This window comes from Arachis ipaensis, chromosome B9 (genome assembly GCF_059453495.1).
Source record: "Arachis ipaensis isolate K30076 ecotype BB chromosome B9, ASM5945349v1, whole genome shotgun sequence".
Classification (NCBI taxonomy): Eukaryota; Viridiplantae; Streptophyta; class Magnoliopsida; order Fabales; family Fabaceae; genus Arachis; species Arachis ipaensis.
Window position 1 is genome coordinate 130364064 of NC_142444.1, and position 21323 is coordinate 130385386.

Genomic DNA, 21323 nt, shown 5'->3' on the forward strand with positions numbered 1-21323 from the left:
AATTCAAAGAGAACATTGTTATCACAACAAAATTGATACACACTTAATAGGTTCTTAGTTATATCGGGTACTAGCAACAATTTCTGCATAATGAGATGTTTAGAGCTCAATTCAGTTTTAAAATAGGCTTTTCCAACAGAATTAATGCTCAAACTTGTTCCATTGCCAACAACAACTTGTTCTGCATCGTTATAATTCTCCTTTTCAGCTACATTGTGAGGGTTGGGAGTCATGTGACGTGTTGCACCTGAGTCCGGATACCAAACAGAATCAGTGAGAGTTGCTGGATTTGCTATCACAGTGCTGTAATTAGCCTCTGGTTGTTCAAGTTGGTGTGGTTTGTTGGTGCTTCTTCCATGCGGCTGTGAGTCTTCTTCATACCTGTACCAACAAGTTTTGGCTGTGTGGCCAATCTTGTTGCATAGTTGACATTGAGGCCTCTCATAGTTTGATCTTTCATAGTTTTGACTCTGTGTTCTTTCATAATTCTGATTTCTCAACCTATCATCATATTGCTGTTATTTTCTAAAACCAGAGGGATGCCTTCCTCCTCTGTTGAATCTTCCCCTGCCTCGGGAGCCTCCTCGAAAATTTCTTGTTTGAGTCCAGTTAGCTTGATACTGAGGGCTTTCTTGCAAGCTTTCTTGATTTGTATAACTGGATTGTGCTACATGTGCATAAGCTACTTGATTCACCTAAGATTTTCTAAATCTTTCTAACATACTTTCATTGGCAAAAAGCACAGCCTCTAACTCTCCAACTGTAATACCTTGCGATCTTGTTAGCAGTAAGGTGAGCAAAGGCACATACTCTTCGGTTAGGCCATGAAGGAGTGCATTAACATGGTTGCTCTCACTCACTGTCTCGCCTACTGACACTAACGCATCAATTGTGCCTTTTATTGACAGTACATACTCGTTTACGGAGGATCCTATTCGAGTGTTGCTCAATTTGTTCCTTAATTGCATAATTCTAGCCTTAATTTGAGAGGCAAAGTGAGTCTCTAACCTGTTCCAGATCTGATAGGTGAATACACAACCAACCATCCGAGTAGTGTAGGGTTTCGTCATTGCCGCCAAAAGCCAAGATTTAAGCAAGGCATCTTGCCTTTTCCATTTCTTAAATTCTGGATTAATGTCGCCATTTTCAAGAAATTGATGCGGAATTCCAACTCCAGTGATGTGGTTCAATAGGTCATTTCCTTCGATCATTGCCTCTACCTGATTCTTCCACTGCAAGAAGTTGTCGCTGTCGAGCTTCATGTAGATCGGGGTTGCAACAAAGCCTAGTGAGCTCGCCGTTTGTGCTGAGCTGTGGGTGCTTCCTGAATCTGTCATGGTTAGGGTTTCGTTTTCCATTAGAAGACCAGCTCTGATACTATGAAGGAATCAGAGACTGGTGAGTGAGAGCAAGGAAAATGAGTGAGAGAGAAGAGAGAGTTCAGAGAAGAGTGATATGAACAGTGAAGGATTTCATTGCATTGACTGAGACTTACAGCAGTACAAGACTTATATAGCATACACTAGAAGTTTCTGAAGATGCCAGATCAGCAGACTTAACTAACCTCCTAACAAACTTAACAGCTAGATAAACTTGATTAACTGACTGGCCCTCTTTGTTCACTTTCAATATATTCTTTCACTCTATCAGTTGTTTTGAATGCAACTTGAATATGGAGTGAATTTAAGTGTTATTAAGGGAGATTTTGTTTTTTTTTGTTTTAAATTAGAATGTAAGAAGAGCACTTAATAAATTCACATATTTGTGATTACAATATTCATATCGTTATTGGTTAAAAACCCTAATGAGTGAGAGAGTGACGGCGCCCGACGAAACGACTTCCCAAGAGGAAGACTTGATGAACCGCAGCACTAAGAAGGTCAAACCTAACGGGGATGAAGTGCTACTAGACGCAGAGGCGAAGGAGAACGGAGGATCGGCAGACATAGATCTGCAACCTGTGAATGGATCCCCAAGTTTTAAGAGTAGCCAGGAGAAGGAACATAGGGTACCATCCGGTTTTGAAAAAGGAGCGACCTCGTCAAAGCTGAAGTCAAACGGCAAAAGCAGAGTATGCGAAGTCTCTTATAAGGATAGTCTCTTGATGGGAGGTGCAGGAACGTCTCTTTCACCGGAAGAAATTGTTCAGATGGTGGCGGAGGACTATATGTTGAGGAGGTCTCTGAAGACGGTGCCGACAAAGCAGCTCCCTTCAATCCAAAGCCAGAGGTTGAGGTGAGTTTGGCAAAATATGACAAATGGTGTTGTCCATGGAAGCTTTCTCTTATTGTCAAGGTACTCGGTAAGAATATTGGATTTTGATCTATGGACTCGTGGGTTCAACGTGTTTGGTCTAAGAATGGGGATGTTAAGGTGATTGATCTAACCAGAGAGTTCTTCCTGGTGCGTTTTGGCAACGAAGGTGACTATAAACACGCGCTCTTTGAAGGCCCGTGGCAGGTAGTAGGGCACTACCTGTTAATACAAAGATGGAGGCCGTTGTTTCAACCGTCAGAGGATGCGATGCAAAAATTAGCGGTATGGGTGAGAATTTTGGAGCTACCGGTTGAACTCTACATCTATCACTTCTTATGGAGGGCAGGTGAAAAGATTGGAACAATGTTAAAAATTGATCAAACTACTTCTATACACTCTAGGGGAAAGTTTTCCCACTTATACATGGAGGTGGATCTGCAAAACCAGCTTGTCCCAGCTACTAAAGTTCTCGGAAAGGAGTTTAAGGTAGAGTACGAAGGTCTTCATCTTATCTACTTTGGTTGCGGTAAGTTTGGGCATAAAATTGATAGTTGCCCAGAGAGTCAAAAACCAGAGAAGGAGAGCAGAGAAGCTACAATGGACGGTGGTAAGGTCTTCGGGGATCCTCGAGATGCAACAATGGCGGTTATTGCAGACAATTCAAATTTAATTGTTCCTTATCCATCTCAACCTTCGCCTAATGTGTTGGAACAAAATCCCGTGGCTTAGGGGATTTTAAATTTGACGGCAAGAGCTGAATCTTCAGGAGTGTTTGGACCGTGGATGTTGGTTAAGAAATCCCAACACAGGTTTAATCGAAGCAACGGTAATGTCGGGACCTCAATCCAGACAGGCAACCCAATTGGGTCAAGTTCGCATTTTCAATCTTTGGAATATGCAGGACAAGAGGAGTCCGATAGGGGAGCACATGTTCATAAAGAAGGTTTCGTATCAAATAAGCACTTAGTACAAGCGGGAAAGACTAAGAAGCTAGAGCTGTCCAAACACACCTCCTCCTCTAAGAGCCGGCTAGCTGGGCCGAAAGGTACTTCTAAAACCCAAGAAGGGAGGGATTCTCGTGAGAAGGAGGGTGGAGCAAAGATCACTGAGGAATCATTGGTAAAAGGAAAAGAAGTGGTGGAGGGGGTCTCTAAAGTTAACTTGGAGCGAAAAGATACAGAGTACTGGAGGACTTTAAATTTGATGAAGCAGATGAAGTATGTGGCGGGGGATGAAGCGCTGTTCTTAGATGGCGTGCCTTTCACTCAGATTTATCAACCCTCGAAGGAGGCTCTCGCAGCACTAAAGTTTATGAGGGGAAGTGCGAAAGAAGAAGTACTGGCGACTGCAAACCTGCCGGATCCTGGATCAACTCAAATTCTTAGCTTATGCCTGAATCATACGGATTCCCTGGCAGCAGAGGATGAGTCCGTAAGGATGGTGGTGGATACCACACCAGCTTCCTGCTCTACTTGATTAAGGCTGCTTCGGTTGGTTGTCTCTTCTATTCCTTGTTTTTATTTTCCCATGAATATTATTACTTGGAACTATAGAGGTGTTAGTAGCAAAGGTTTTTCTACTTTGGTTAAAGATTTATGTAGGAATTTCAATTGTAATATGTTGTGTCTTTTGAAAACTCATCTATCGGGTCCAAAGACGAATAAGATTGCAAAGAGATTTGGTTTCTCAGATTGGTTTCTTGAAGAAGGTGTCGATTTTTTCAGGGGGCATATGGATTTTATGGAATTCAAATTTTTGGAATGTTGAGGTCCTTATGTCTCATAGACAATATGTCCACATGAAACTTAGAATATGGTTTGGAAAGTCCTTGGCTCTTTACGGTTGTTTATGGCTCCCCACAAATTTGGCTGAGAACTAGTCTATGGAAAGGTCTGAAAAGCATTGCTGATAATTTGACTAGCGAGTGGTGTGTAGGAGGGGACTTTAACTGTGTCTTATCTGCTACCGATACAGGGGGTAACTCTGGTCTCTCTAGAGACCATGATCATTTTACGGATTGCCTATTAGAGTGTGGGTTGCAGGACCTGGGCTTTAAAGGTCAGCCGTTTACCTAGCAAAAAGGAATTATTAGAAGACGGTTGGATAGATATATAACTAATGCAGCTTGGTCCCAACGCTTTAGTAGCATCGTGGTGAAACATCTTCCCAAACTCAAATCAGACCATGTCCCAATTTTTCTAGAGCTTTGGGTTGATAGTACTGCTGCATCCTCTTGTCGTCGCTTTCGGTTTCTGGCTTCATGGTTGACTCATGAGAACTTTAATTCTATGTTAAAGACGAACTAGAAGGATGAAACTTCTTTGGACCAAAATGTGGCTAATTTTATGGAAGCCGCAAAGGTTTGGAACAAGGAAGTTTTTAGTGATATTCATCGAAAAAAGAATAGAATTTTGGCCAGACTGAATGGTATATCCTTGAAATTTGGTTTCGAAGTGAATCCTTTTTTGGAGAAACTCCAAACTGAGTTATGAAAAGAACTAGAAGCAATTTTGATTCAAGAGGAGATACTTTGAAAACAATGTTCAAGATGCAAGTGGATAAACTATGGGGATCGCAATACCTCCTACTTGCATAATTTGGCAACTGCTAGAAGATGTAGAAATAGAGTGACAATGCTTAAGAACCAACACGGTGATTGGGTAGATGACACTGTTCAGCTTCAGTAATTGGGGATTAATCACTTTCTTTCACTTTATACTGATGATCAGCCATATGAGAAGTTAGTAGCTTCCGGTCTGTTCCCTGTTTTGACGTCCGAAGAGGTTGGGCGCCTGGATCGTATGGTTGCAGTGGAAGAAGTCTCTGCGGCTATCTTTTCTATGGGAGCTTGGAAAGCCCCGGGACCAGACGGTCTTCCCCCTATGTTTTACCAGAGCAAGTGGAGCCTTGTGAAGACCTCTGTTGAAGATTGGGTGAAAAAGGTATTTGTGGATCATGAAGAAATAAAGAAGGTTAACAATACTTATATTTCTCTGATTCCGAAGAGGGAGGTTCCTGAGAATTTTAGTCACTTTCAACCTATTGGATTGTGTAACGTCTCTTATAAGATAGTTACTAAAATTATATCCAACAGGTTGAAAGAAGTCATGTCCAAACTCATAAGCCCTGCTCAGTGCAGTTTTGTCCTCGGGAGGCAAAGTGTTGATAATATTTTAGTGGCACAGGAGGCTATACACTCTATGAAATCTAAGAAAGAGACTTCTGGTTATATGGCAATTAAGATAGATATTGAAAAATCTTATGACAAGTTGAATTGGAGATTTATCCAGAATACTCTTCAGGAGGCAGGTTTACCGCGGAATCTGACCGATTTGATAGTGAGTTGCTATTCGTCTGCAAACATGAATCTATTGTGGCATGGGACTCCTTGGGACCTTTTCGTTCCTTCTAGGGGTATCCGACAATGTGACCCCATGTCACCTTACTTATTTGTGTTGTGTATCGAATGGCTATCACAAATCATCACAATGGCAGTTAAGCATAATATCTGGGAGCCAATCACTCTAAATAGGGGAGGTCCGAAGCTGTCACATTTATGTTTTGCTGATGATATCGTTCTATTTGGTAAAGCATCAATGGAGCAGGTGGAGTTAACTCGCGGTATTCTTGAGCTGTTTTGTCGGTGTTCTGGTTAGAAAGTCAGATAAGTCTTGCGTCTACTTCTCTGAGAATATGAATTTCAGTCGTAAGAGGGCGCTGAGTGAAGTCTTAGGTTTGCGACTAACTTCAAACCTGGAAAAATACTTGGGTATTCCTCTCCTCCATGGCTGTACTAAAACTGAGGACTTTCAGTTTATTATTGATAGGATGATGAGTTGGTTGAGTACGTGGAAGGCTCGTAATCTCTCTCTGGCAGGCAGAGTTACTTTGACCTAATCGGCTTTAGCTTCAATTCTAACCTATATTATGCAGACCATGAGAATTTCCTTGAGGGTTTGTGATAAGATTGACAGTATATGTAGGAGCTTTGTATGGGGAGGTAATAACTCTGGTAAGAAAACCCACTTAGTTGGAAGAAGCTGTGCTCACCGAAGAAATCTGGAAGCCTGGGATTTAGATCTGCCAGAGTGATGAACGATGCAAATCTGATGAAACTGGCCTGGAAGTTAATTCTTAATAGGGATTCTCTCTGGGTACAGGTCCTTCGCAGTAAATATAGGTGTGGTGATGATACCATCCCTTTGATGAAGCATCTTCAACGTATGTCTAACGCTTGAAAAGGTATCTCTCACATTTGGAAATAATTTGAAAGGAACCTTATCTGGAGGGTTGGTTCAGGTCAGACCGTGGATTTTTGGAAGCATCATTGGATCCCAGGTGTTCATTGCTTGATGGACTTTGCCCAAACAGAGGTAACATCGAACATGAGAGATGAAAAAGTCTGTGACTATGTTGTGAATAATAATTGGAATTATGACCGTATCGGTTACAATTTGGGGGATGATTGGCTCTCAATCTTTGCCTCTATTAAGCCACCAGAAGCGGAGTTGGGTAAGAATTCGATTGCTTGGATGCTAACACCGAATGGGGTATTTTCCATAAAATTAGCTTGTTCTTCCCTTGTCTTTCCTGCTAGTTCTGAAAATGTGAGCCTTTTTACTCGGATATGGAAGTTGGAAGCCCCTCAAAGGTTTCGCAGTTTCTACTGGTTGGTAGCCAATAATGCACTTCTTACGAATGAGGAGCGTGTTCGGAGAAACATAGCTCAGTCTGCTTTGTGCGGTGTTTGTGGCAGCAACTCAGAATCTTTGCTCCATGTCTTGCGTGACTGTCTAGTCGCGTATAGAACATGGAAGACCATTGATGACAGGTTGGATCCGGAGAATTTCTTCACCAAACCTCTTATCCCTTGGTTGATGGAGAACTTATCTTTCCAACCTCCCTTCAAAGGGGTTCCTTAGCCCCTCCTATTTGCTAGTACGTTAAACTTCCTGTGGTTTTAAAAGAACACTTTTATCTTTGACAAAGATAGAGTTCCAGATGAAAGCAAGATTCATGAAATAGCCTGGTATATGATACAGAACTATCATAGGGCTCATTCTGAATCTATGCAATCTAGGAGAAGAGTGAAAACTTTTGCAGAGAAGTTTAGTAAGTGGCAGCCACCTCCTCCTCCTTTTATCAAGCTGAATTCGGACGGCTCAGTTAGTAAGGATGGCAGAGCGGCTTGTGGTGGCATCCTTAGAGATAGCAATGGTCAGTTTTTAGCTTGTTATAGTGCGAATTTGGGTGCTTGCCCTGTGATTGCGGCAGAGCTTTGGGACATACTCTTCGACCTTGAGCTAATCGTCAACTTGGGACACTCCCATGTTGAAATTGAGGTTGATTCAGCGGTAGCAGTGCAGCTATGTTCTCAGGATTTGGACAACTTACATTCGGTAGGAGCTCTTGTATCAGTAATAAGGATCAGGTGCAACAGACTCAGTAGCTGGACTCTTCACCATGAATTCAGGGAAGCAAACTTTTGTGCCGATAAATTAGCACCTTTTGGTCATAATTTAAATTATGGTTGTAATTTCTTTTTTTATTATCACCTTGTATTTTCTTACATTTCTTTAATAATGCTGTAGAAACGGTTTACTCTAAAATAATTTTTAGTTAATTCTCTTTTTTTGGACTTTAGCTCTGTTGTTAATAAAAAAAATATTTGTGATTACAATTATTTTAATGGTTCCACTAGATTAGTTATATATTGTTGGTTAACTAGTTAATACATATAATGCATAGTTTTATATAGATGAATAATATATATAATAATAAATACCCAAATATATCTTATATATAACAAATTCATACTCAAATTCATACATAAAATAAAAAATAAAATAAAAAAATTGTGTAATATTTTTAATTTATCTGCACAAATTTACTTTTTTTTTTTTACTTTTTTATTTTATATTTTTGGTAGTGAATTAATGTGTATAAGGATCCGTTTAAAAAGTTTTAAAAACTATTTTTTAGCTTTTACTTATAAAAAGTTACATTAATGTGCTTAGTATATTTTTAAATATTTTTTAAAAAATTTAAAAAAAATTAAAAAATTTAAAAAAAAATTAAAAAATTGACATTTTAAAAAATTATTTTATTATTTTTATTTATTAAACAACTTTAAAATAAATATTTTTATAATAATTTTTAAATATAAAATAATTTATTTATAAATTATTTTTAATATAAATTCTTATATTTTAAATTTTTTAAAAAAAATTAATTAAGTTATTTATTCATGTATATATCATCATATCAATTTTATCTTTTATAAAGCATCATGGGCATTGGACAATTATTGTAACTTTGGCTCACGCCACGTGCTTTTATATAATGACTAGGAAATTTCTAACAATTTGGCTAAATGGCAATTCTTGTCAATCATACTTTAACTTTTCGGATTTATTATTAACAAAATGTTCTGTCTCTTTTTATTATTTGTCAAACACCTTAAGCAATAATTTTCTTTTTCAAATATTTGTTATTCTAACTTTTTTAAATACAAAAATGATAACTATTTTTTATTATAAACAGACTTCGTTAATATTCAAAATGATGAGTTAGAATATTTAAAAAAAAAAAAAAAAAAAAAAAAACTCAATACATGAAAAGTAAAACTTATTACGAATTTGGTCTACGCCATTTCATGCACTTTTTAACTTACCAAGTAATGCAGTATAACTTTTACTTGCTTAAGGTACATTGCATGAAATCCTAACTGAGAATATATACAAGTTAATTACTGGGTCAATTTTAACAAAAGGTAACCCAACGATTCCTTTTAGTAATCAAATAATTAATTAGCATTCAATAATTAATTAAAAAACTAGTTAAAAACTTGATAGCGTGCACTCAAACCTCTCAATTATTTCCCTGCCTTTCATTTTCATTAATAGAGTTGTCACATAAAGTTGCATTAAAAAACTATGAGATCAGACATCAGAGATTATTATCTATTTAATTTGTCGAATAAAGCCTTGTTAGTCTAATTTAGAATCAAGCTAAGAACCTGTATCCACTATCCACGTATGGAAATATTAATATATTGCCACACTATATTTCACAAAGTAATTAATATATATTCCACAGAAAAAGAATATAATAAAAAATAGTTTAGCTAATACATGCTTTAACAATTAATAGAAGATTTTAAAATTTTTATTTTAGTAAATACATAATATTTATATTAGAAACTAAATTTTACATTTTTTTATAATTATTTTTTTAATTTATAATATTAATTTTTGCTCTTAAAATACATGTTAACTAAACTCAAATCAATAAAAAATAAGCGGGACGTGGTTTAACATTCTAATTCAACTGAATTGACACTATGTAGGCACTATACTTTGCTAAATTTCAGTACATTCCACTCACATTTGTTGGTTTCGTTCATATCTTATATCCTAATATTTTATATATATATATATATATATATATATATATATATATATATATATATATATATATATATATGAAGAAAATTAATTCAATATGGGTGGCTTATATTGTTGTTAAGAACATAATATAAGATGATGGAGAATTCCACTCAAGAGCAAAGTGGTTTCATTATTTATATAAAAAAAGGTAAACTTTTAACCCTGAATTATTAGTGGTATATATATATATATTCCTTTGGCCAAAACATGAGCATTTCCACAAGTTCATATTAGATACACTTAGAACCAAAATAGCAGAGTCAAACCACTATAATATTTAGTCACAAAAAAAAAAAAAAAACCACTATAATATTTGAAGAAGTGATGATTTCTAAAGAACTAAAAGCAATTCTATTTTATTATTTGTGAGTAAATAATCATCTTTATCTATAAAAATTCAGAATGCTAATAATATTATTCAAAAATAAATAAATAAATAAATAAATAAATGTTATATCTATAAAACTTAAATTTTATTTAACAAAAATACTCATATATTTAATTTATTTTATTTTTGTCAAAATATTATCTCAAATTTTAAAACTATGTATCTCTATCATTTTTATTATTTCCAACTTTTGAAACCCTCGATTTAATTCTTTCTTTTCCAAATCAACACAGTAAAAACTACCATTGTCCTCTTTTTTTTTTTTTTTTCTTAAATCCTAAACCTCAAAATTTTCCACCATCTCCCCTTTAACCACTTTAATTTTAACACCCAATAACAACAAGCACACCACCAATATCAACAACACCAATACCACCATCAACACAACACAACACCAACTCAACATAAGCCAACGGAGCTCCTTGTCTTCACCACCACCACCTTGACTGTCACTATCTCTTCTTAGAAAATTGGAAGACCACAATCAACATCATCATTAATGTCAGGATTTATGATAATAACTCAAGAAAAAACTTATCATTCAAATGCTATTGTAATGTTCTTGCATTTATGTGTACAATATGAGGAGTGCCTATTAATTATTTATCATGCAAGAATACAATTTAATCACGACGGCAAAATCAACCTATGTGTGTAGAATTCAGCAACGGGATATTAGATATCTCTAGTGACAAGATAATATAAAATATATTATCTTTCATATTAATCTAAATATAGAATAACTTTTAGTCTAATCAAACTATAAAATAAATTTTACGCTTGTTTTATATAAAAATCAAATCCATCCTGAAATTGCATGCTAGTAAAATATTTTATGAGGAAATAAAATAAAATAAAATAAATCCACAACTGCTACTCTTTTATATATATTCCAGACGACTACTACCATTACATTAAATTAAAGGTGTTTTATTTTTGTTTTGATGGAACCATTGTTATGTTAGTGCTATGTGAATAAGTTTTTCAAATAATTAAATTTAATTAAGTTGATTCAATAATTTATTGGTCAAAACTCTCTCTAACAAAAACTATCCACACAAACGTGTGCATTAATCACATATGTTCTTCTACTGTATTCTTCTTCCATTGCGTTTGTTTCTTTTGGCGTGCTCTAAAATCTTTTTATATATATATATATATGTTTTACTTTTCCCTTTTTGTGAGGTTCATTAGCATTAGAAACCCTCTAGTCATGGAACATTTTCTTTGATTGTTGAGTTTTGCAATTAAATACTAATTTTAACAAAGTTGGGTTGGTCTAGTGGTTAGCTCACTAGTCCGCTTAAATAAGTAGTGGGGTTCGAATCTCACCTTGTGCACGCAGCAATTCATTCGTTAACGACAAATCTTTAAATAGAGCTCCGATCCGCGGTGGATTAGTACTTGGCCAATTGGCCTCCGATCCGTAACGGATTAGTCTTTAATCTATCGGGTTAGAGGATACTGTGGATAACCAAAAAAAAAATCTGTTATATATTACTAATTTTACAACCAAAATATATATTATTAATTTTACAACCAAAATGTACCACATATCACTTTCTCATTGCAATTGAAATCAAATCTTTTCCTCGAAAATTAAAGAGTTTCATTGCAATTGAAATCAAATATTTTTCTCAAAAATTAAAGAGTTTTCTCATCTTCCTCTGTTCCTTTGACCTTTTGTATATCTTTGATCTCTCATTCCTTTATCCACTCTATCTCTCTTATATAGCATTATTAATGACTAATTATAAATTTGACAATTAAAATATGCAATATAATATTTTTAATTATAATTAAAATTAAAATTGAGATATAACTATATTATATTATTAATTTAATAACCAAAATGTATCACATAACACTCTCTCATTAATATTAAGATGAATATTTCTCTCTAAAATTAATAAATTTTATTCCTCCATCCTCTTAATTACATCTCTCTCTTTCTCTATTTTTCTCTATCTTTCTCATTCTATTTATAACTTATAGTTTATATTTTATATTACTAAGTTAACAAATTAAAATATATTACGAGATATTCTTTCATTACAATTAAAATAAAATTTTTCTCTAAAATTAACAAACTTCATCTCTCCTTCTCTTTCTTCTTTATCTCTCTTTCTCTCTCTTTCTCTCTTATTTTCTATCTTTTTATATCTTTCTATTCTAAAAAACATAAAATTAATAAAATAAAATAATTAAAAAAATCCAGTAATATTATTCAAAAAAATATGTTGTTGGGTTATTACTAATTAGAATCAAAATTCAATTGTTTCAAAAAAATAATTTTAAATTAATTTTATAACTATTAATATAAATTTTTTAAATATTTTCATAGTAACAAATCAGTAAAATGACTCAGTTTCATTTTTTGTATCCAAATGAATAGAAAATGAAGCATCTACTGAACCGAAATAAGCACAAGTTGAAAAGTATATTATCGTCGTGATTTATTCCTAGCGCATCTGCTACTTTGGCAGGTGTTATGTATATTCTGTCATAGAAAGTGTCTAAGTATATCCATAATAGTTATCATAGTAACTAATCAATTCTCTTAAGAGCTTGTGAGAGATGTTTATTTCTGGGACATGTGTCAGTGCACCGATTCCTATTTCTTCAACAATATCTTTCTTTTGCTGACTCATTCCCTTGAACACTCTTGCTATTGCTTTTGTCTGGCATCTGAGATCGTGAATTTTCTGCAAAATTTTGAAACAGTATGTTATGATATATTTATAATACAAAAATAGAATTTATTTAATGTGTGTATGCTTATGTTATAGTGCGTCTTCTCCTTTTTTGTCACATCGTCTTTTTTATTTTTGCTGTAAGAACAAAAAAAGTTAGTCAATACTTCACTCAATACACCGACAAGCACAAGCATACATATTTGAATCAAGTGAACCTAACTAAGATCCCCAATTAACCAAATTTTATTCATGTTTGAATAAAACGTGATAAACATTAAATCATCAAGAAAATCAAATTTCAAATAATTTCTGCAAGCAAATGAACTCATGTGAGCACTTAACAATCAAGTGAATGTAAATCACCAACTCCAATAAGTCGAATTCTATTCATGTTTGAATAAAACGTGATAAATATTAATTAAATCATTAAGAAAAATATTTCTGCATGCATATGAACTCATCAAGTGAACACTTAGCAATCAAGTGAATGTAAATCACTAACTCCAATGAATCAATTTCTATTCATGTTTGAATAAAATGTGATAAACATTAAATCAACAAAAAAATCACATTTCAAATCATTTATACATGCAAATGAACTCAAGTGAGCATTTAACAATTAAGTGAATGTAAATCACTAACTCCAATGAACCGATTTTTATTCATGTTTGAATAAAATGTGATAAACATTAAATCAGCAAGAAAAATATTTCTGCATGCAAATAAAGTCAATTAAAGTAAGTGATGAACCGAATTATATATCAGAGAAAGAAAATAACAACACATTTCTATTCGTATGCCCTAGTTACGGAAAAAAATAAAATCAGAATAAGTCGATCTACTAAACGAACCAACTCAATCTACTAAACCTAAAATTAAACTAGAAGAAACGTGAGATTTGCGAGAAATTAAATGAATATAATAAGAATAGTTTTTCTCATACCTTGCCGAGTCTGTGTTGTTGTTGTTTTTTCTTCCTTTCGAAAGCTTCACTCGATTCTTCAGTAGCAGCAGTTACGAACGTGGTTTGAGAGATTTTGAGAGAGATTTGAAATTCTCCCGTAGCAATTTCGAGTGTGAAGAAGGAACATTCTTTCATATTCAAGGTGCGAATGAATTGGTAACGTTTTGAGGGGGGTCGACGCGTGTAATACACGTTCATTTAATGAGATTGAATTTTTTTTTATTTTAAACCTGCTTGGATGGGCTTGGATGAAAATTATTTAGATGTGTAGTCCAATTGTTCTTTTTTATTACCAAATATTTTATTTTTTTATATAGTTAATGGTGAAAATGAGTGAAGCAGTAAATAAAAAAATAAAATGAAATTCATGCGTCTAGGCAAAATAAGTTGTATTTTGGTAAAAAAAAATATTTTAGGTTTTTCTTCTCGTATTTTTTAAAAAAAATTTATGTGCTTAGGTGAAAGAATTTATGTGTTTTTTACTTTTTTATGTCTTTCTCTTCAAATATTTTTATGTTTATCGTAAAAGAAAAAAAAACTTATGTTCAGGTAAAGATTTATATGGTTTGCTAAAAAAAATATTATATATTTACCTTAAAAAGTTTATGTGTTCTTGATAAAAAAGAATTTGTGTTTATCATTAAAAGTATTTGATTCCTATATTCTTCTAAAAAGTTTGTTGTACATTCAAAAATTGTCCTTATGTCACAAATTTTCTATGAACATAGTAAATTAAAGTTTTTCTTTGCTTTCTTTGTTTCTTTTAAAAATTGTGTGTATTTACGTTAAAAAAATGTTTGAATTTATGTTTCAAAATCTTTGTATTTATTGTATGTTAAAATATTTCTATGTCATTTTTTCTGTGTTTTTTATTTTAAATTATGTGTTTATTATCATAAAACATTTATGTATTTACGTAAAAGGTTTTTCTATTTTTTGTTTCTTATGCATTTTTCTTCTTCCTCATTTTTTCTTCGGTTTTTATATTCTTCTTCTTTCTTTTAAATTTTTTAAAATATAAAAAGAAAAAAAAAAGAAAAAAAAAGCAGTAAAGGGAGTAAAAAAGAAAACACATAAATAGAAGAAAAAAGAGAAAATTAAACACGAAAAAATTAAATAAAAAAAAAGAAGACAACAAAAAAAAAAAAGAAGGTACGTAAACTTTGTTTTAAAAAAAAAAACCGAATATATCAAAACTTTGTTAATAAAAAGATTTGTTCATCTTAAATTTTTTTATTTGAGTTATGTTATGTACTATGTAAGGTTTTCTTGTTTCTTTTTTTTTTTTTTCTAATATCTTAGAGAGCATTGAATTTATTCCTGGGACAGAATTTCTCATGGATTTGTTTTTTAATTATTATTATTTTAAAAAATGTCATGTCTACTCTACTTTTTGTGATTAAACGAATAATCAAAAAGGCCATGCGCATATATAAAATCAGCTGCATAATAAGTTTATGCATTGCATGCATTTACATTATTCAACAAAATTCTCAGAATTTATTCGATTCTTACTAAGCCGTCATATGACAGAACCTTCAATTAAGAAGTTCTTTCTTGATAAGGACTCCAACAAAAAAAACCCACTAACTTTTTAGTGTAATGTTAGGGAGACAAAAAAAACAGTCAAAATTTGTCTTTAGTATTCATTAATTATCGCAATAATTAATGAATACTAAATAAAATAAGTTATGGTTATTTTTTATTGATTTTTTTTAGTTATCAAATATTTTTAAATTTTTTATTAACCTCTCCCGAATTCTAGCGAATATTACAAACTCTTGGTTTGTCTTTTCTGTTTCTCACACATAAAATGTCACGACATTCAATTTCTTGTAATCTTATGTACATGAGACACGTTTTTTCAGTGTTATACAATCTACACCTCACAAAATCATGTGAGCTGTTTTAAGCAAGATCAGATTCTGGAATCATATCACTCTCTGATCTACCTTGAACCAATTCCTTCAATTGGTATAATGTCTCTGGTTTATCCTTAAATATACTAGGCACAAAGATACTTTGCTCATATCTTAGAGAAAATGATTGATCAACTGATCAACATAAATGATCATGGAGACATTCATAAGCTCTTTTCGGCTTCAACTTTCAAGTACCTAACAAATGCTTGTAAGGTAAGATTAGAGAAAAAAACACCTTCGAAATATATATAAAGAATGTTACAAGATTATCAGACTTTATTGTTTTTTAATCAGTAATTAGCTATTAATATTTAAAAATATAGGATAGAATATATTATTAGATTACTAGACTGAAAAAATTAGATTTATGACTAAAAGTGATGGACAAAAATAATGAATTCTTATAAACTTCTAACATTTCTTATATATATATTAAGCATCCCATTTTCCAATCAACATCAAAGTTGTGAAATTTCTGTCACAAGGCAAGGAAACTAACACCACACAATTAAACCCCATTTGATAATTTTCTCATGACAAAGAATCTAAGAATATGGAGAGATGTAAATATATTTAATATATAATTTTTTAAAAAAGTTATAGAATCAAACAATTTTTTTTTTTTAACATATTAATGGCTAAATTAGTTCCTGGAAAATAGATTGTTCTATATTCGGTCTGAAAAGATTTTATTAATCAAATTAGTCTTTTAAAGATTATAAATTAATCACATTTGTCCTTTCATCACTTCATTAATAATTTCCACTAACGATTGATAATGTGGAATATTAACTGATAACATATATAATACCTGACATGTCTAATTCGATGTTGGCGATTTTATTAATCAAATTAGTCTTTCAAAAGTTATAAATTATTCACATTTATCCTTCTGTCACTCCATTAACAATTTTCGCTAACGATTGATAATGCAAAATATTAACTGACAGTATACATGATATCTGACATGTCTAATTTGACGTTGACAAGATATGTTTATGAAAATCTATCAATTTAATCACTTTTTTAAATTAGATAAACTCTAATCCAGATATAATCTAAGGACTAAATTGATATATTTTTATAAACATATTTATCCAGTGTCTAATTGGACATGCTAAGTATTATGTATACTATTAATTAACATTCTATATCATCAATAATTAACAAAAACTATTAATGAAACGGCGAAATGACAAACATAATTAATTTGTAATTTTTGAATGACTAATTTAATTTATAAAATCTTTTTGAGTACGACTCACATCTTTTAGAAACTAATTTGATCATTAATCAATCTTTTTACCGTGGGACTAAACCCATCCGATTTGATTATTTTATTTTATTTTGGTCTAGGACTAGAATATTTCAGCGAATACTAATATGCTTTTGCAAGAAAAAGGAGTACAGTGCTTTCTAAAAATTAGCTTACTATTAAAATAAATAAATAAATAAATAAAACACTCTAAACCCTAAACTTTAAATATGTTTAATTAATAAAGGGATACACATTCTCAATCATATGTGCCAACTTGCATTGGTAAATTTGTCCAAATTTTTATACTGCGAAAACTTGGAGAAAATGCAAATAGACACAATTTTTCTATTTTATCTTTTTCTCAATGTCTTTGTATTTCTATTTTACCGGTTACCAAACACATTTTTAGTGGTTAGTACACTGTCTTTGAGCAGCCAAATCACACAAACATTCTTTTTTTCTCTTTCTATTCAATATTCCATTGGTATCCCAAATCCAGTTGAAAATGAAGAAATGGAATTTAAAAATGGTTGTAAAAGCTATACTCTACACTATTTGCTTTCCTATTGACATTTTTGAAAGAAAAATTTTCACAAGTTGATGAATTATGAATACTATAGGTATAGAATATGGAACGTGCTACCCTGCAGCTAATAGCCAAAGCATAATAAGTGATGATATGGAAATGGGTATCCAGCCCAAGTAGGCTAATGCGACCGAAATCTGATACTTCTGGCATTCCTCTCCGAACTGGCAGTGTCCGAGGTCATGAAAGTACAACACTGTGATACCGGCCGAGGACGACGCAGCAGCCAGAGATAGAATCGCCGTTACCTGTTGATAGTAGTCAATTACACTTTGTTATAGATAAATCAGAGTTCTTGAGTTTTATGTAGAAAATATATTAGGAAGAGTGAAGGTTTATTGGAGAAGCTAACCCAATCTCCAACTACAAAGAGGCTAACCAACACAGGGTTGTGAAGGACCTTGTTCCTTGCTAATGCATAGGCATCCATTGAAGCAAGCACAAAACTCCAAATGAATTGTAATCCCATTGAAGCTATCAAGTAACTGCAAAATCATCAAAAAAGACCGTGGGCATAAATGACCAAGGTGACTAAATTTCTTTCTTTTACTACCATGTTCATAGGAACATATTTCATGAGATTTTTAATCATCTAATCTGAGTTCATTTTGACCAAAATTCCTTATTCAGTTCAATCATCCAGTGCATAGAGAACCAAATGTCACAGGTATTTTCATTTAAGCATACACTAATTTAAGAAGCAGAGCTTAAAATTTAGTTGCAGCTTCATGATCATAATTTCTAAGTTGTAATGATATACATAAAAGTAACATTTAAAAAAATGCCTTTCACACGAGATAACTACAGAAAAAATAAGGTAGGATCATAATGTGAACTTGTCCACTGAAGAATTTGACCAAATTAATTGCCAATACTGAGTAATTTGTTATAACAAAACGAATACATAGTTTTGATTGTTCAGCTTTATTTTTTCAAACAAACTCATAAACTCAGCTTATGTAAGTGTTAACAAGCCGGACAGAGAACCGCACCAAAGAAAGAAATAGTATTGTGGTTGAGTAAGTGGTCACATGGAAATAGTTCAAAGTTCAAAGATCAAGATTTGTTTTGGTATAAACATGTGCACCAATCAACATAACAGACATGATTTCCACTTCTTAGTTAGGAGTGATTTAAGAAAGAAATACTCAGTGAGTAATGTTTTACCAGAATACTTTCAACAATTAATGTACAATTCTGAATTCTTCTTTGCAGCCATGAATGAATATCCTTTTGAATCCTTCCTTCTAATCAGAGTTTTTTCTTTACTTAATTCTTATGGAAGTCTTTGTTAACAAGCAAGAGATGCATTGAATTCAGGCCGGTCAAAACTGCAATCTTTTCTAAAAGAATTTATTTGTTTGTTTGATAAAACAGGTCAAAACTATCATTCACATCTATTGTATCTAAAACATGTTTAAGACTGATTTCACACATGCATACATGAAGATATGGAACTCAAACATAACAAACAGTTGGATAAAATAAGACCAGTGTCAATGTGTCTTACGATTATGAACAATCCAGTAGCAAATCACAGCAAGAGAGATACAAATGCATGAGAAATTTCAAGAAAAGAAAAAGAAACATCTTGAATTACCAAAAGGCAGTGAAATTAAAGAAACTGGGTGTGGTGGCCATGGCAGCAATTGACCCAGCAGCAAAGATGAACTGTGACATCCTCAGAGCCAAACCAAGTAAAGTGCCTGGTGTCCCTGGAAAATTCTTCATCTTTTTCTCTCTCCAAATCACAAAGATATTCTGAGATTCCTAATAATCGGAAGCTAAAGATGAAGAATAATAAGCATCTTCAGATTTGGGCCAGAATTGCAGAAAAACAAAAACATCACCTTGGAAAGAACCCAAAGACCATCAACGTCAACAACTAACAACTCCAAGAACACAAGAAAAACATAAAAACAATGCCAGGAAATGAAGACCCAGAGAGAAAAAGATTACAAATTTGGAGATGATAAAGGGAAATGGAATCTGGGGTTAGAAGATCAAAACCAGCAAAGGAGAATGAAAAAAAGTATATCTAGGAGAAAATAATAATTCTTAAAAAAAGAGGGGCATTTACATTAAAAGGTGTATGCGTTAAGGTTTGTTTAGCAATTAGCAATAGTTAATGGTGTGACTCAATAGAACAACAAAGGTTGCTTGCAAATGCATGCTAATCAAGACCATGTCACCTTCCTTTGTTTTTTCAGTTTTGTGACACAGTGAATGGTGACTGGTGAGTGACCCCAAAGGCACCACGTGTTCCAAAATGGCGTGCATGTTAGTCCATGGAAGTTTGTGGACCAAGCTCCCTACATTCATTCAAATGTAGCCTTACTTTCACATCATTTCGTACTTGATACCATTATTTTAAGTATTCTTGATGGCTACATTAACCATTGTCAACCAAGCCCACCAAAATTAACTTAATGTATTCAACGTTTCCTGTTTTGGTTGATTTCTTACTTTTATTTTTAATTTGACAAAAACTATGAGAAATCAAACAACATTGTTTAAAGAGGAGTGCATGTTGTTTAAAGAGGAGTGTTAGGAGGCCAGCAAATTTTGTGATTTATAATTATCAATTAGTCATTATTGATATTTTTAGTGGTGTGAGATTTCATCCAATAGTATGGCATTACTTATTTTCTTTTGCTGGTTAAATGCTGACCAAATTTTAATAAGAGTGCTGGCTCCCTAAATTTTCTCTTTGTTGAATTTGGACAACTTATATTTAATTAAAATGATGATAAAACATTATTAAAATATTAATTAAAAAAATTATTAAATTGTTATTTGCTTCTAATGGTTTGTTTGATGTGTTTGTTAGTGTGCAGGAAGAAGAAATTAATTTTCTATTGGGCCAAAAAGCTAGAACAGCCCACTTTGGTCAATGAATTAATTTAGTTTTGTGCAAAATTAATTTAAACATAAAGCGGCTTAACTTTGAGATTGAGACAAACCCAAATCACAAGCCCATTTTGATAAAACAAAAGAATGAAGGAAATGGCCCAAGAATTTCTAGCATGTTTCGGTCACTTTGGTAACTTGAAGTTGAAAATTTAAATTGGTTGAATCACATTAAAAGATCCATACATTACTCTATGCATTGGTTACTGGAACTCAAATTTCAATTTAGTTAAATGCATGCATAGGTAACCGAAACTCAAAATTAAATTGAGTTTAATAGTGCATTGAAAGCTTTGTCTCTTCTCTCTCCTCTCTCTCTTTGCATTCGGTCATATCAATCAGAGAAAAGAAGATTGAAAAAGTTATCAGAAGAAAAAAGAGTCACAGTGAAGCTTATGGAAGAAAGGCTATGAAGAAAGATCTGAAGAAAGGCAAAGCAAAATCTTTTCCATTGAAGGCATGATTTGAAGAAGGGTTTCAAGATATTCGAAGCCAAAAATAGAAGCAATTCGCCTCTATCAGAGAAGAAGATCTCAGTTGCAAAAATTCACTTCCATTTTTACTCATCAAAGAAAGAAGGTAGCCGTCGAGCTACATGTAGGAAGAAGCAAAAATAGAAAACAAGGAGCTGTCCTGGGTCAGAAGATCATCAAGGGTCCGAATTCTTTCTTGGAGCCAAAGACAAGATCAAGGGTTCAGATTGAAGGAGCTTGATGAAAAGGATTGAGAGAGGTACATGCATATTGGTTTTTGGTTTTTCCTCTCTCTTCTCTCTGTCCGAACCGCTGCTGTTTTTGGTTGGAGAAGAAGTTGCTTGGTTGAACCGGTTTTAACTTTGGAAGCTTCCCCTTCTATATTAAGGGTGAACGACCAAGGGTTGAGATCAATGAGAGAA

The 21323-nt window shown here is 32.9% G+C and overlaps 2 protein-coding genes across 3 annotated transcripts; one reads left to right on the plus strand and one right to left on the minus strand.

Moving 5' to 3' along the window:
- The first annotated feature begins 2325 nt into the window (after positions 1-2325).
- Positions 2326-2985, plus strand: LOC148546315 (uncharacterized). The gene has a single exon (XM_088499187.1). It carries the CDS (start codon positions 2326-2328, stop codon positions 2983-2985), a length of 660 nt encoding a protein of 219 aa, XP_088355313.1.
- Positions 2986-17353: 14368 nt separating this feature from the next.
- LOC107619754 (CASP-like protein 5B3) lies at positions 17354-19777 on the minus strand. 2 transcript variants are annotated; one of them, XM_021112536.2, is made up of 3 exons: positions 19119-19777; positions 17898-18003; positions 17354-17766 (listed from the first exon to the last, which is right to left on the minus strand). In XM_021112536.2, the coding sequence occupies exons 1-3, from the start codon at positions 19247-19249 to the stop codon at positions 17572-17574; spliced, it is 432 nt and encodes a 143-aa protein (XP_020968195.1). In that variant the 5' UTR covers positions 19250-19777; the 3' UTR covers positions 17354-17571. The 2 variants fall into 2 exon arrangements, with proteins under 2 accessions (XP_020968195.1, XP_016177529.1); XM_016322043.3 differs by having other exon boundaries at positions 17871-18003; positions 19119-19764.
- Positions 19778-21323: the final 1546 nt, after the last annotated feature.

Bases quoted from the DNA above. Each gene is read 5' to 3' on its own strand.
- LOC148546315 (XM_088499187.1), top strand. From the start codon at position 2,326: ATGGACTCGTGGGTTCAACGTGTTTGGTCTAAGAATGGGGATGTTAAG.
- LOC107619754 (XM_016322043.3), bottom strand. From the start codon at position 19,249: ATGAAGAATTTTCCAGGGACACCAGGCACTTTACTTGGTTTGGCTCTG. The intron at 18,004-19,118 runs GTAATTCAAGAT...ATGATTTTGCAG, and splicing joins TTTAATTTCACTGCCTTTTG to TTACTTGATAGCTTCAATGG. The intron at 17,767-17,870 runs GTTAGCTTCTCC...TACTATCAACAG, and splicing joins TCTTTGTAGTTGGAGATTGG to GTAACGGCGATTCTATCTCT.